The sequence below is a fragment of the Nansenia antarctica genome (genome assembly GCF_963989245.1).
Source record: "Nansenia antarctica genome assembly, chromosome: 6".
NCBI lineage: Eukaryota > Metazoa > Chordata > Actinopteri > Argentiniformes > Microstomatidae > Nansenia > Nansenia antarctica.
In genome coordinates, this window is record NC_137676.1 from 42,145,500 (window position 1) to 42,161,990 (window position 16,491).

General features: G+C 41.7%; 2 protein-coding genes across 2 annotated transcripts; both read left to right on the plus strand.

The window, feature by feature from the left end:
- Positions 1–1,494: 1,494 nt before the first annotated feature.
- On the plus strand, positions 1,495–11,430 carry camk1gb (calcium/calmodulin-dependent protein kinase IGb; the record flags this gene model as incomplete). Its single annotated transcript, XM_080534496.1, has 12 exons — positions 1,495–1,589; positions 5,921–6,046; positions 6,172–6,246; positions 8,290–8,428; positions 8,670–8,793; positions 9,001–9,076; positions 9,488–9,600; positions 9,908–9,986; positions 10,200–10,287; positions 10,678–11,003; positions 11,165–11,230; positions 11,412–11,430. The coding sequence occupies exons 1-12, from the start codon at positions 1,501–1,503 to the stop codon at positions 11,428–11,430; spliced, it is 1,320 nt and encodes a 439-aa protein (XP_080390622.1). The 5' UTR covers positions 1,495–1,500.
- A 3,364-nt stretch (positions 11,431–14,794) lies between these two features.
- g0s2 (G0/G1 switch 2) lies at positions 14,795–15,793 on the plus strand. Its single transcript, XM_080535005.1, has 2 exons — positions 14,795–14,921; positions 15,171–15,793. The coding sequence occupies exon 2, from the start codon at positions 15,179–15,181 to the stop codon at positions 15,527–15,529; it is 351 nt and encodes a 116-aa protein (XP_080391131.1). The 5' UTR covers positions 14,795–14,921; positions 15,171–15,178; the 3' UTR covers positions 15,530–15,793.
- The last annotated feature ends 698 nt before the right edge of the window (positions 15,794–16,491 follow it).

The following is a 16,491-nucleotide window of genomic DNA, read 5'->3' on the forward strand; positions in this document are numbered from 1 at the left end:
ACTTGACATACTTTGTAAGGTTTGACATTGAGTCGATACAGCTTCAGTGCAGTTTTCCTTCACTACAGCATCTTTTTCAAACGGCTGATTGATGATTCACTTACTTAATCAAATGTTTTGATTGTGAGTTGCTTTGGAATAAGGCGTCTGCTAAATGTCAAACATGTAAACGTAAATTAAAATGTCCTGTGCAGATAATATGCATGGAACATAATTGTACTGCAGGATATTTAAGTTGAAAAGCTTTTACTTAGCTATTAAAAAGGAATTAGGTTACCATCATGCTCAGGGCACATATTGTTAAATATTGCTAATGCATATTGTTTTCTAATAACTAATTTAAGTCTAGAAATTCAGTCAATTATTTTTTTATAGAGCATTAATTCAATTTCTGGGGTGCAGTCCTGATCTGAGGTTACTGCCCCTACTTTACCAGACACAGGTAAAGAGATCAAGAGTCACTAATCCCTTATACAAGGGAAAAGAGGCCAAGGCAGACCTGCACAGTCTGTACTGCATGTACAGTAGTTCTAATCCTTCTCAATGTGTTTGAGTTGATAGGCTAAGTAGTTCCTAACCAAATTAAGAGCTTTTTTATACCATGAAGCATTGATATCATATAATAATATGTAGAACAACAGATAATGTAGATAATCAGTAGAACAGCAAAGCAGAAAGGCTATACGGTATACATACTATATTGTATCTATTGTATGGCAGGTTTGAGTATTCAGTTTGTTTGTTTGTTTGTTTGTTTGATTGATTTTGCAATAACTGATTTATTGACAAAGATACAGTTGGATTTAATTACACTACATTTAATTTAGAGCACTGCTGTAAACAGCCTGTGGCTTATGTGGCAGTATGCTATAGAAAATAATTCTGAGAGCAGAGGCCTTCTGTGTACTGATCAAGAGTGGCAGTAGCTATGGGCAGGGGTGGGGTCAGCCCACCCAGACATGCGTCTTGCCCCGGTGGTGGCTATGGGCGGTGGTGGGCTCAGCCCACCCAAACGGGCATCTTTCCCACTCGATCAAAAGTCAAAAATAGAATTGTTGATATTCCGGGGCCATGTTTGAATGTTTAGTCTCATATTTACTGTTGGTCAATATACAATGTCTATCGATTTAGCGCTGCCCATAGCCACCTTGCCTTGTACCCCGTCCCCTGGCGTACCGTGCCCACCCATCGGTGTTGGTTCTGGCATCGGGCATCAGGCGCCGGGCCTGGTACTGATGATGACAACAGCACTGTCCTTCATATCTAGTTTCTCATGACTCATGTGAAATATTATAATCCAAGAGGACATTCTGTACACTGGGTATACAGAGGATTATTATCGATTTTTGCAATAACCTGCAATTTATTAGTTTATGTGTTTATAGTGCATGTAAATAGACGACATTCATCTTATATGAGATAGAGATATAGTGTCTGAATACCAGTATTTATGAATGGCATTTTTCCTCCTCTGTCACAGAAATCCCTGCTCAAACAGACATGGGTCGCAAGGAAACTAGTGACATTGAATGGAAGAAGAACACTAGCAACATCCATGATGTGTTCGACATCATGGAGGTGCTCGGATCGTAAGTACAGCCCACCCCACCTACTTTAGAAAAGGACCATGATCAAAACCTCATTACTAAGGCCTGATGTTTTTCTTGGTCAGGTGACATGGTCAAACTCTGGGCCCTATTAATTAGAGCAGGCTCTAAGTGACACTATGCCTCCTGCATGCTAACCAGTTTGGCAAAGAAATAGTAATTGCTGAACTATGTGACAAGGTCTGGTGAAAAGGTCCACATGTCGGCAATTCTCAAGTCGCGCAAAAAACCTGTCTTTTCTTTCTTCTTTTTTTTAAATGTGTTTTACTTTTTTTGCATAGTACAAAAGATTAAGTGTTGAAGTACCCACTTGATATAACAAACAACAGTTTTAGGATCACTAAATACTTTGAATTGTATCGTCTGCCGTGTGTTACTGGGTAAGTGTTACATGGCTTGTAAATAAACATACATTTTAGGATGTGTTCAAAAGCAAGGACTGTGTGATCATCTAATTATGTGTAGTTATATGTTTTTAGCATGTTGATGTTCTATCAGCATGTTGTGATGTGCTAAACATGCTGTTACATGTTCATAGCAATGTTCCTTTTTACCTGTTAGCTACTGGCAGCTGTTTTGCGGGTGTTTTGATTCAGAGCGAGTTTCTCTGATTTGGTTTGAGGTGTACCAACATTCAAATAAGCATATCTTCTTCAACTATTTTCTGATTTCAATGTATGACACATCATTTGAAAGCTTACAATTTGCACCTTCGGGAAACTTTTTTTTAAATGACCTTGCTCTACTTGAGGATTTTTTCACCAAATCCTGTCACATATACATCACAGAAAGGAGCTACAAAAGGAAGTGGTTTTCCTATTGGAAACCTTTGTTTTGAGATGCAACGGTGACCTCATTGGAGACCCTCAAGACTGTAGCAGAGGTGCAGGACAGATCATAGGTTTGATTGGATTGACATGTGACCTACGGTACTTTACCTGTGTCGTGTAGGCCAGTCACTCTGGGAGCGCTGCTAGAACAGCCAAAAAGGAAGTTCTTAAATGGGATTCTGTTGTCCCAGTTCAACAAATGGTTTATCATACAAAGTTGTGTTTGTCCTATTTGTCTTGACTTTGACCAAAAATGTGTGATGGTCTTTTCCTGTTCTTTTATGAAATCAAATGAACACCATAATGATTGAGATATTGATGATTGATATATTGAACATTGATATTGAGATATTGAATATGCCTGCAACACAATATACTGTGACACTGTGCAATGACTTAGCACTTTAAACTGCCCTAATTTCTGTGGGTCAGAGGAGAGTAGGTAATCCAATGGGGAGAACAGTACCTGAACATGTCTTAGCTAGCGGGAACAGGATGTGGAGTGAGCGGCGGATAACGGTTGTGGAGGTTAATACTGCTGCAGGCAGGGGAGGCTGATCTCACTACAGCTTGGGAACAAAGACATGGCTGGAATGACCATTGCATGTGTGGACACCATTTATGAGGGCAGGATAGGGCTTTTTGACTAATGGCGTTTTTCCATCAGCAGCCCAGCACAGGTCGGGTCGGGTCAGGTCGGGTCACTTTAGCCCGCTTTTGATCAGTTCTGGTTTTCCATTATACACAAACCGACCCGGACTAGTAGGAGGAGTAGACGATAGTAGGCGGAGTTACGCGTCATAACAGCTCTTGTTGTAGGAGGGTAATTGTGTGTGAGTGTTGAGTCTGCCTTTTGTGGAATGCTGACGTTAAAGCCACAAAGAATGAATTGACAAGACTAATAGCAGAGAGTAGACCTTGACTTATTCCTGCATTATTGGGCTGTGGTGAAGACATAACACATATTTCATCAAATGAATGTATAGAATATAGAATGCACTGCAATTGTGGGTGACATCTGAAATTACATCACATGGAGAGGATGAAAAATGTGCTGGCATTAGGTTCATACAGCTAAAATAGTGTATGTATTTCGAACATATTTGAAAACTGTCTCTTCTCATAGGACTCTATAGAGATTGTTTGGGTAATGGCAGTTAGGTTGGTTGTGGTCGAGTCAGATGGAGAGCAGACTGACAGTGGTAATCTGTCTCTCAGACTGGAACAAGGATCATTGAGCAGGAGGAACAACTAAAGGGATGGAGAGAGCTTTGCAAGGGGATCATTATACAGCGGAGGCTGATGAAGGCTGTAGAAATCGCAGGACAAGCTTATTGTAATTTATGGAATGGAATAAGGAATGGTATCAAACACATTTCTACCTCCACCAGCCTCCACTGGTGTATACACAACAACTTTTTCCTCTTGTTTTATTCCGTCGTTAATTTAATTAGGTATGCTGAGTGGTTCCTACAGAAGACTACAGTATATGTAGGTATCATCATCAGGACTAGAGCACTTCCAAGTCTCTAGTGTGCTATTTGGACCCTCCCCTTCCTCTGTTCCATGATTAAAGATAGAGGTTAACAGTAGGTTACCTCTATCTAACAGTCAGGGTGCAATCCATTTTAGAGATTTACCCTACAGGGCCTCATCAACAAAAAACAAAACAACATGCTGTTTCCTGGTGATGCCTAATAGGTATTCAGTGTCTAGAGACGTGGTTATACTCCTCTCTCCAGTGGTCCTACAAGATATCACCCTTATGTTTATCCCAGAATTTAATTCTTATCAAGATATTGGAAAATATAGATTTTGTTTCCTCGGTAGTTAGTTTGTTGTGCCTCAACCTGCAAATGAGGAGAATGAAAAGTTCCCCAAATATCTAACCTTGCATTCAGTTTCATCCTGATTGATGCTGTTTGATGGTTAATCTCACCCCTGAGATTCATGAAGAACATCAGGGGATGCTCTCTGTTTTAGCTGCTGTGGTACAGTAAACATGGAGATGACAGTTCGTCTGAAAGACCCATGTACCGTAGTACTGTTGTGTGGGCTGGGACCTGCATGTTGACACTATGTGCCTGTCTCAGTGAAACAGTGTGGGACATAGCTGTCAGAGCATTGCCTGCACGCTGCAGGAGTCTCTCTTATCTAAAGCCTACTAACTAATTAGCAAGAATAGAAAACATACACCTTGGCAGTGGGAATTAATTAATTACTTCTTATTTAGTTCACAGTTCAGTTAGTGTTATCCAATAGTTAGGTCTTGGGTTGATATTATTGGGTTTATATTATAGTGGCTTTTGAGGGATTAACTGTTTGCATTTCATTTCCTGAAAGTTTAAGCAATCTTTATTATCAATGCTCTTTACTATCACATGTGTTAAATCATTGACTAAAGTAAACCTTACATGGATCCAACACACCTTTGGTTGTGCTTCAGTAGCACAACCCTACAGATAGGAGGCAGTGTTTAGCCTTGTCTCCTGGCCTGTGGGGTCAGTCTGGGCTGGCTGCTGCACATGCTCAGTTGATGAACTCCACACCTGGAGCCCTCATGGGCGTGCTACAGTGTCCGTCGCTTAAGGGATAAGGTCCCTAATCTGCCAGGCAGGACAGCTATTCCCAGACAATGCTGAAGATAGCATGGGAACAGGACATAAAAATAAGCCCTTCGCTACTGTACATGTGAGCCCTTAAGCCACTAAATCCCCCACTGGAACATCTAAGGAACATCTAATTGGACACTGTTTACAGTTTACCTTCTGTTTTTCTGAAATCACGCACATTTCTTAGAACTGAGATCAAAAGGTGATCATTCAACATTTGATCTGTTTAATTGATGTCAATTGATTATCAAAACACTTTGACAGTGAAACAATGATATCCTACTTGACGTTCATAATAACAATACAGTAAATCAACAGTACATTGCACATGTCATGTCAGAGATCGCAAAGTGATCGAATATCACATGACAATATAATAATAATAATAATAATAATAATATGACTACTACTACTACTAATACTACTACTACTACTACTACTACTACTACTACTACTACTACTACTACTACTACTACTACTAATAATAATAATAATAATAATAATAGTAATAATATTAATAGACTTTATTTAAAAGCACCTTTGTCAAACTCAAGGACACTGTACAGAAAGCAAAGAGAAGCAGGACAAACAAAAACAGAATAAAGATACATATTCACTCAAAATAGGACCAAATGCAATATAAGATTAAGCCACTATTATGATAACAACAACAACCATGAGATTGTGACTCAGTGTGTGAGGGATCTCACAGGAAACAACGTAATGAAACATGAGAGGCCCTCTCCTAAATAGGAAAAAGAGACCGCTATGCTTTCAGTGAGAAGCATGTTGACTTGTATACAGTAATTAGCCTACTCTATAATTGTCCTAAACCATTTGGGTATGTGTTTGCTTATGTTTGTTAATCTAGGGGGGCATTCTCAGAGGTGTTCATGGTGAAAGAGAGGAAGACTGGGAAGATGTTTGCCATGAAGTGTGTGAAGAAGAAACAGACCAGGGATCTCAACCTGGAGAATGAAATTGCTGTGTTAAGAAAGTGAGTTTTGCATTCCTTTTGGCTCCATTTAACTTTAACCCATGTAAATGCATATTGACTCTAAAATTATTTGACATTATATAGTCAACTTTCATGATAACAACTGTCTGTCTTTATTTTCCCAGAATCAAACATGAGAACGTTATTGGGCTGGAGGAGTTCTATGAGAGTCGGACTCATTACTACCTTATCATGCAGCTGTGAGTTTACAATTTTGTGATAACCTTGTTAAGAAACCAAAATGAACATGCATAGTACTGTAATACATATACATACATACATACATACATACATACATACATATGTACATACATACATACATACATACAGTACATACATACATACATATGTACATACATACATACAAGCTGGTCAAAGAGCAGGTCTGTGACTCTATCACCTGATCTGGACCTCCACCAATTTGCCAATCGGCAATACAGATCCACTGATGGCGCCATTGCCACTGCTCTCCACACCACCCTCACCCACCTGGACTCCTATGTGAGGATGCTGTTCGTAGACTACAGTTCAGCATTCAACACCATTGTCCCCTCCAGGCTTCGACACCACGCTCAGACACCTAGGCCTATACCTGGCCTATGCAACTGGATCTTGGACTCCCCTCCTCTACTCCCTGTACACCCACGACTGCGTGGCCACACACAGCTCCACCTCAGTGATAAAATTCACTGATGACACAACAGTGATTGGCCTGATCACCGACAATGACGAGACGGCCTACAGGAGAGAGGTCGACCGCCTGGCTCAGTACAGCCAAGTAAGCAACCTCTCTCTCAACACTGACAAGACCAAGTAGCTGGTGGTGGACTTGAGGAGGAATGGTCGGGAACAGGACCCCATCACCATCAACGGGTTCCTTGGCGTCCATATCTCTGATGAACTCATCTGGGACGTGCATACCAAACAGGTAGTGAAAAAGGCACAGCAGCGCCTCTTTCACCTCAGATGATTAAAGAAGTTTGGAATGGTGTCGAAGACCCTGCGGGCCTTTCACAGAGGCACTACCGAGAGTATATTGACTGGGGGTATCACTGCCTGGCATGGCAACTGCACTGCCCTCAACCACAGAGCACTACAGAGGGTGGTACGGACAGCCGAGTCCATCACCGGATGTAAGCTTCCCTCCATCCAGGATATACAGTATATGACAAATGGTGTGTCAGCAAAGCCTGGGGGATCATCAAAGATCCCAGCCAACCCAACCACAGCCTGTTTGAACCAATGCCGTCCAAGAGGCGAGGCCTCTTCCGGAGCCTCAGGGGCCAGGGCCAAAACTCAGAGGCTAACAAACAGCTACTTCCCCCAGGCGATCAGGCTCTTGAACAAGCCCACTATAGACAATTGACTATCTTCCCCTAGCTCACCCCATGTACATGGACTACAGTACCGGCGCCCCCCTCCCCTCTCTGGAAGAGCTGTACAACACACGCTGCCTCAGGAAGGCCTCCAAGATCTCCAGAGACCCATCCCACCCTGGGTACGAACACTTTGCTCGGCTGCCCTCGAACAGGCGGTTCAGGACCATGTTCGCAAGGACAAACAGACTGAAGCTCAGCTTCTACCCCAGGGCCATTCAGGCCCTGAACACAGCAAAGACCTAGGTTCTAGGCCCTGGACAATCTAGACAAATTGATGGCAGCTACTAGATTGAAATCAAGTGTAATACTGAAACACAACTGTGTACATTTCAAACCTGCAAACTGCGACACTTTAAATGAATGTGCAATAACACTATGTGCAATATGACAACCCTAGGGTACATAAGGTTCAGAGAATAGGAAATGTTAGAATAGGTATAGCATAGCATAGAGTACAGCACAGTGTTTTATTTGTATAGTATAGTATAGTGGATAGTGTACATAGCCTTTATTTATGTAAACCAGCTCTTTTCCCTTCTTGTTTTTAGTTTTTTTTTTCCTACACCAGGGGTGACCAAATTTCGTTGTTTGGTACCTGTACTATATCAATGACAATAAAGACCATTCATTCATTCATTCAGTAACCTTAAGCTCAATGCCACTTTACTACTGAACTCTCTACTATCACTAGTGGCACCACCTGTGTAACCTATCTTGTCTTACCTGCGCTATTGCCACCTTATTTTGTACTTACTTACTCTGTTACACACCAATTCATTTTATGGCACTTTATTCGATACAGTATAAGGGTACATATCGGTTTGAAGCCTTTGATTGATGTTTCCCCCTTCCTTGTCGCTGCAGAGTTGTGGGGGGTGAGTTGTTTGACCGTATCCTGGACCGTGGGGTGTACTCTGAGAAGGACGCCAGCAGGGTGATCCACCAGGTGCTGCAGGCTGTCGGCTACCTGCATGAGAATGGCATAGTGCACCGTGACCTGAAGGTACAGATTAATGAACACACACAGCCACACACACACACACACACACACACACACACACACACACACACACACACACACACACACACAGCTCTAGACTCTTTTACTTTGGATCCCTCACTTCGGATCTCTAGACTCTTTCTGCATTCTCAAATACACCTCATGTGTTCAGTTGAAGTGAAACACGGGTCATTGAGGAGATCATTGTGTGAACACATTTGCTCCTGCACTTGTCTCTGCACAGCCTGAGAACCTGCTGTACTTCAGCCAGGACGAGAACTCAAAGATCATGATCAGTGACTTTGGCCTGTCCAAGATAGAGGACAACGGGATCATGTCCACTGCCTGTGGAACTCCAGGATATGTGGGTAAGGAAACATGGCTGACCTTCTGAACAATTTACTGCATGGGGGTCTGACACTGGGTCAAAGACAGAAGCACATAGGGGAGCTGAGGCAACACATACATGACACAGCAAACTCAAACCAAAGCCATAGACTAACAATTGGTCAAATAGTAGTAGTTGAATTACAGTAAATTGATTGTACTTACACTAATGTTTCCTAACCCCTCAGCCCCTGAGGTTTTGGCTCAGAAACCCTACAGCAAGGCAGTGGACTGCTGGTCTATTGGAGTCATCACCTATATCCTGTGAGTATTGCTCTTGTTGGTTATCATTACATCATCATTATACATAGTCTATGTGCGTGTAGACATATACAGTACAGATGCGAAGATAAAGTATGTCAGCCCAAGCAGTAGTGTGTGTTGGGTCTCCAAGCTTGTAAATCCTATCAAGGGTTATCTTTAACAGTGTAGAGTCATAGAATTTGTTTGAGAAAGACTAGTGTGAGGTCTCGTCATTCTCACTGGTACTGTGCAACTACCTGAATTTGAATTGTTGTAGCGGTAGAGTTAGAGCACCATCTAGTGGACACACACAACCAGTCAACACACACCACACACACACACACACACACACACACACACACACACACGTCAATAATAAATAGTTCAGACTTATTAGAGATTAGACTAATCTCAATCTATCCTATTCTTTAGGCTCTGTGGATATCCCCCTTTCTACGAGGAGAACGAGACCCGGCTCTTCTCTAAGATCATGAAGGCGCAGTATGAGTTTGACTCTCCCTTCTGGGATGACATCTCTGAATCTGGTGAGCCTGCTGCCTCTGGTCTCCCTATGCCCCTTCACCTCTTCCCTCTGACATCTCATTGACCCTGCCTCAGCTACTGTAGGAGGATGAGGAATTACTTTACCAGTCTTGCCCTAGTCTGGTCCCTGATATGTACAGTGTGTGCTTTATCCAACAAACTCTGACTGTATGACTTACTGTATCATAATGATCATAGGAGTTGGCTAAATCAAATACAAACCCAGGACCAGGCTGGAGCAGCTCTACTCGTCCTTATAAGCAGGGTCCTGACCTGTATTCTGTTTCTCTGTTTCATGTTTTTGTACAGCCAAAGACTTCATCCGCAACATGATGCAGAAGAACCCCAATATGCGCTATACACCAGAGCAGGCTCTCAGGCATCCCTGGTGAGTGTCCCATTTAACAGTCCTCATCTGCTTTTCTCTAACGTCTATTCAACGTATAGTATATTTGGTGTTATTGTCACTAAGGTGAATTGTTTTGAGGCATTCATGTCACTCCATAAAAATCTAATCCTAAACAAACATGCTCTGTCATCATAACCAAACATGTACATTGATTACAAGTTTTCTTTAATATTCCCCCTGTGTCTCCATCAGGATCATCGGAAAGACAGCGAGGAGCCAGGACATCTACTACTCCGTAAGCGAACAGATCCAGAAGAACTTTGCCAAGTCTAAGTGGAAGGTGAGTCAAACTTGCCGACCCCTAATCCCATTGATATCCTGTGGTTTAATTCTTAATTGTTTGATTGCCAATGTTGATCTTTTTCCTGATTAAGCACCATCAAATAGACATTTGTTTTGCAATCAAGGTCACTGATTACTGATAAAGTGCTCTTATTGTTAAGATGTTGGCCTACATGTCAAAATCAATTGTGTTTCAACCTCCATGATCAGAAGGAGGCCCAAATATGAAACACAATGAGACATTGGCACCGTTTGGTTAAATACATTGTAGGAATGATTTCACTGCTGCACACTGCTCCCCTAGCTAATTCATCATCTTTTTCATAATTCTGAAACCACAATATGAATTCATTATGTCTTATGAAGTGTTAATAACTGTGTGTTCCAGCAAGCCTTCAATGCCACCATGGCCATCAACCACATGCGGAAGCTGCAGCTGGCCAACTCTGAGCCGGTAGTGATGCAGGCCGCGGTTCCAGACATCAAGGTCATCGACACGTCCTCCCCGACCCTGACCGACAAGAATCTGGACCCAGACAGACTGGAACCTAACGGGAACAGCATTCCAGGGATCCTCATACCCAACGAATACACCAACGAGCTCAAGATCAACTACCACCCGCTGAGGCTCAGCCAAAGCGAGCCGACCCACACCCCAAGCATGGCAGAGCAGGGCAAGCACGCCTATCACTCAGAACCTGCCAACCTGAATGGGTACACACTCAAATCAAACGTTGATTTAGCACAATTTGTACAAAAGCAATACAATGCATTTTACAATAAATCAAACCTGAAAAACAGGAATATAGATAACTAAAAGACTTCTAGCCATCCTGTGCATCACTAACGGATGACTGTTTCTCCCCATGTGTCAGGTATGGCATGACTCGTGGTTCCAACCGCAGTGGCCAGGCTCTGCAGACTGGAGTCTGTTCTGTCATGTGAGGAAGCATGGAGCTTATGTGGCAGGAAGAACCATTTTACTAGGTATAGTAGGCTATGCTTTGAACTATTACATAAAGTAAGACTCACTACTTATATGTATTGCATGTATGTCTGTTGTTCTAGTATTACACAGCCCCAAAGGTGAAGTTTCTAAGTGTGTATGTCTCTCCTCTGTAGGCCAGTCCCAGATTGCTGACTGACATACAGTACGGTTGATTGGTTGGTGTGGGTTAGCCTCCATGGTACTGAGATTGGCATGTGGATCCTCAGGATGGCCTGTGTGGCCAAAAGATCCAGAACACGCTGGAATTCTGAAGAGTGCCTAGAAATCTCCCAGAGCAGAAACACAACCTACAAACACATACAGTACACATACTACAGTATACAAATAGTTACACATTTGCAATACCACAAGGTCTTATGTCCAGTTTCCCAGGGTGGAGGGGCAAAACGGACTGGGTGACACTTGAAATGTGAATGTATATGTACAGTACAGTATGTATTTTACCTTGGAAAAACAATTCTTCATGTTCATGTAATGCCTTGTATTATATAACGTGTGGAAGAAGTTACCATCGGGGAGATTTATTTGTATCACGATACATGATGGTGCAATAATGTGATGCAATGATGTTGAAAGACTGCTCAGCAAGAATTTTGACTGTCCTTGGTGGTTGTGCTACTCCTAGCAATGCTGTCATAACCATGAGCAAGACTTGGTGTGTGATGTTTAAACAACCATTATTTGATCACATGTATGTATGAATGTAATACACATTATATAGGTATATTCCATACTTTATAATGTAATCCTATGATGCTAAAGATGATAACTGTAAACCTGTCCCCTGTTCTGTGTGTCGCTTGTTACTGTCAATCCCTTGTGTTTTCTGTCTGTTTTATTTCTCTATTAAATCACTTTTGTAAAAAGATACCGTACAGAAATGTATAAAGTGTAAAGGAACTATGAAGGAAGTAAGCAGTATAAATAGTGTTCTCTGCTCACGTATGATTCATTTACAAGTGTAAATACAGTACATAACTATTAATGACTTGCCAACTAACGCTCACTACTACTAATGTGTGAGATGTCCATTGTAAATAACATTTATCGCTGTGCGTAAGAGATTATAATAACAGTAATATTACTCTATGTATGATGTTCCACCTTTACAAAAAGGAGGTGGTAAGAAGTTGCTCTTGTCTCAAGCTCAGCAGAGCTTTGAGTCTGTATTTATTTTGTATATCATTTGTCTGTTTCATCATAAATAAAACCTGTGTATACAGTTACTGGGTCATTTCTTTTGGTTTGTTTCCTCTCTCTCTGTCTCTGTCTCTCTCTCTCTCTCTCTCTGAGTGGGTTAGATGACACATCGTCACAGTAAGGTCAGACAATCACCTACAAGACAGAAGATAACAGGGGGCCTATTAGGAGGAGCCAGATTAAATGGTTTAGCCTGCTTACTTTTGTAGATAATAACTCTCTTTACTTTATACTTCACAGCTCATGAAGTTCCACATCCTTATTGTGAAATCAACAAAACCGTGGACAGCATTTTAGAATAACTAGAATAACTCTTGAATATGCATTGATAACATCAATGATGTGTTGACATGCGACTAATCAATGGGTTCTCCAACATTGCTACCTCTACAGGGGCTGAACTCGACTGGACCAGCAGCCACAGGCCTTATACCATTTTTTATCAATATATGTGTGATCTCTCACAGCTTCAGATTATGTGAACTTCCCATGCTCTGTAGAAGTAACTCTTGTTCAATGTGACTACATTTGCCCTTTCCTCCCCTTGAGATTTGGATGAAAAGGTCTTAAGAGTCATTGCTACAGTAAATGCAGAGTGTTAGCTCTCTTACCCACCCCCAATTTCTCCTAACCACAAGATAGTTGACTTGAAGTAAATCTTGTGCAGACAAGACTGCCCATTCAGGCAAAAGAGCGTGGCCCAGTATCCAGAAATATGGGCCAAAGGTCCCCAAACAGTTTCACAGTTTCCTGATAGTCCCAAACACCACTGTCCAGTCATTGCTTATACAGGGACAGGGAGTCTGTTCTCCCTTCATACGTAATGACTGTCCTGACAACATAATTACTGTCTGATTACTCATCGTCACTTTTAGGATGTCCTGTACCATGAGCTGGAACCAAACAAAACAGGGGGAAAGGTTGAGCCTGATTTTACATAATATGATTCAGAAAATCCATGACATGTAGACTTGTTTAGCCTTCCTTGATGACATTCATGTGTGACTAGTGTTTACTTTTCATATTTATTCATGACTAAATGATTGAAGGGTATCAACAGAAGAGTGGAAGACCTGTTCTTTTTCATTTTCTCATTTACTGTAACCCGTATTCATCCAGACAGTCCCATTGAGGTCAGACCCATTGAGGTCAGATCTATTTTGCTAGTGTAAACTGACCTGACCTTGGTCTGCACGCGACATACCCTTCACTTGTGATATTGCCTTTTTGTCATTTCTCCAATTGAAAAGACACATGGCTCTCTAAGACAGGGATCAGACTATTTCACAAGCCAGACGACGGCCTTTTCTTGTGGTGAACCAGATCAAAGGGCACAGGGCTTCACACACATCCAACAACACAACCACACACCACCGGGTCAAAACACATCTACTGTTTGAGGGCATATGGTAGGGCACCTGAGGATATGGACATTGGGACTTAAACCAACCTTTGATATGGAATTAACCATGTTCCATGGAACACAGGAACCCTACAAAGCAAGTTCAACCAATAAAGGGGCTGAGATTTAACAATGAGGCTATGATTGGACACACATCAACCTCTCCTGATGTTGATCGATGTACAACAACAAGACACTGGACACAAACCAACCACTCATGATGGTCAATGTTCAGCAGCATGTGTAGTGTTAGTCTGGGCCCTCTTTATCTTCATTCTTCGCTTGGTGGTGCTGTCAGTCACTGAATTCCAAAGTACATTTGACATGTTGGAAATGCTTTTTCAGGAAAACCAATAGCTACTGTTGGTGGTATTTGTCTTTGTGTTTCATCATTAATGATATAATCTGTTCTCCCTTCATACGTAATGACTGTCCTGACAACATAATTACTGTCTGATTACTCATCGTCACTTTTAGGATGTAGGGGGGGGGGGGTTTGTTGTTTAAAGTGGCAAAATGGCGTTTTCGCCTTTGAGATAAAGTTTTTCATTGTACAGTAATAATACTATATAACTCTCACCAGATAGTGGCTGATGACTGCTGTGTTAGGACTGCAGTATAGCATTTAAGTACTACTATACTTATTAACTTGTCCAGGCAGCCAGGCCAACACATCTCTGTTTCATGACCCAAACAGAAGATAACTCACGTGATATCACTTGCACAATGTCTCTTGCCATGAGATATTGCCATAGACTTGCAGCAGGGAATGCCAATGCCCTTTTCTCTACTGCCTTTATAAGGCCCTGGGGAAATTCCCATTTATCCGTGCATCATAGAGAAGGCTGACTGCCTCACAACCTCCTCCACCACTGAACTTGGTACAAACAAACAACTTCATGAATATTAATCATTTGCAACTTTGTGGGTGTTGACATGGAACCAATTGTGTTTAAATTCCAGAAACTGTCACTGCCTCTTTGCTTGTGAATGCTTGATTGAGCCGAACAGGTCCCTACATGTAAGTACTGACCTCCTACTACTTTCAACACTTTTCTTGTGTATACACCACAAAGTGTTTCGATTTGGTAACATACTGTATATAGTCATCGCTTCAACGCTTCAGTATTCTCAGTGTTAGCCTATATCTTATGCAATTGCAATATAATAAAGTCATATAAGTTGTTGATAATTAATTTCAAATGCAATTTTAACCACAGTTTACAATAATTATAGCCAATAATTAGTGCTTTTGGTTCCCCCTCCACAGACTCGACAATGGAGACTATGTCTGAGATCATTCCATTCGCCAAGGAGATGTTGAACCAGAAGCCCAGTCGGGGCATGGTGAAGATGTACCTGCTGGGTACCACCCTGGCATTCTTCGGAGTGGTTGGTGTGCTGGTGGAAACCGTCTGCCTGCCATTCTCTGACCAGGAGCCCTTTGAGGCCATAGTCACCGAGCTAATCACAGAGAAGAAGAAGAAGCAGATGCTGGAGCCAGAGAAGACCAATGAGAAGCCAGATGTTGTGGTGGAGGAGGTTATGCAAACAGAGATTAAGGCCGAAGCTAAGCAAGTGCTGGCAGTTGGTCAGAGGAGCATGGCCAACAGGTCACATGCCTCTTGAAGATGCTCTCATCCCCCCACGTTGATTAACTCTATACACACTTTTCTCCTGAAAAGAAAACACTTAAAATTCAAAAAGATTTGAAAGAAAAAAAAGGAGAAACATCACCCACACAAAGAGGAAATTGGACTTATTAGGCTGATTTGATAATGATAGATTTGGTCAAATGTATAGGGGTCCTTGACTGATTGGGAGAGAGGATGAAAGGATGATGATGAAGGGATGAAGAGGAGTGTATGAGGAGGAGTGAATGGACTGGCACAACTGCAGGCTACAGTGATGACTGGCTGCTGGGCAGCAGATGCTCTGTGACAAATTCTGTGACTAAAAAAAGGCCTAATAAACCTATTTTTATGGTGTTTTGTGGGTCATGTTGGTCTTGTGGGTCATGTGCGTCATCTCTAACAACATGTTGAAGAACTGGATCAGGTGTTATACACACAGAAGTAGATTTAAAATGAATAAAGCCTACACCTTTCACATTTGCAATATTAGTGATGTCAATACAATACACCTGTTAGAGAATACACGTATTATTTTATTTATTTATTCTCTTTTATTTTTCCTCTGGACCTCTCAGCGGGCATGATATGGAGAGGCGTGCTTTTTTCCATGAACATGTTGAACATTTATACAACTAATCATCAAACATACAAAAGGTCCAGCAGATGTTGGTGTTTGATATGTTCATTAATCAATTCTGTCCATTATACAGATCAACTCACTAAATCATACCTGATCATCTGTGTTCCAAAATTACATTATCGTAACAACAACAAATGACCGCTCAGTGGTCAGTAAACACTTTAATTCACATTCACAATCATTCCTAAAAAAAACATAGGCTTACACCATTAAAAAAAGTATCTGAATTCAGTCAGTCTGAAAAGGGAGTGTAGTGACATTGTGTATGCAGTAGGCGGCGATACTGAACAAGAAGCTAGGAACCACACTAGAAAACA

Bases quoted from the DNA above. Each gene is read 5' to 3' on its own strand.
- g0s2 (XM_080535005.1), top strand. From the start codon at position 15,179: ATGGAGACTATGTCTGAGATCATTCCATTCGCCAAGGAGATGTTGAAC.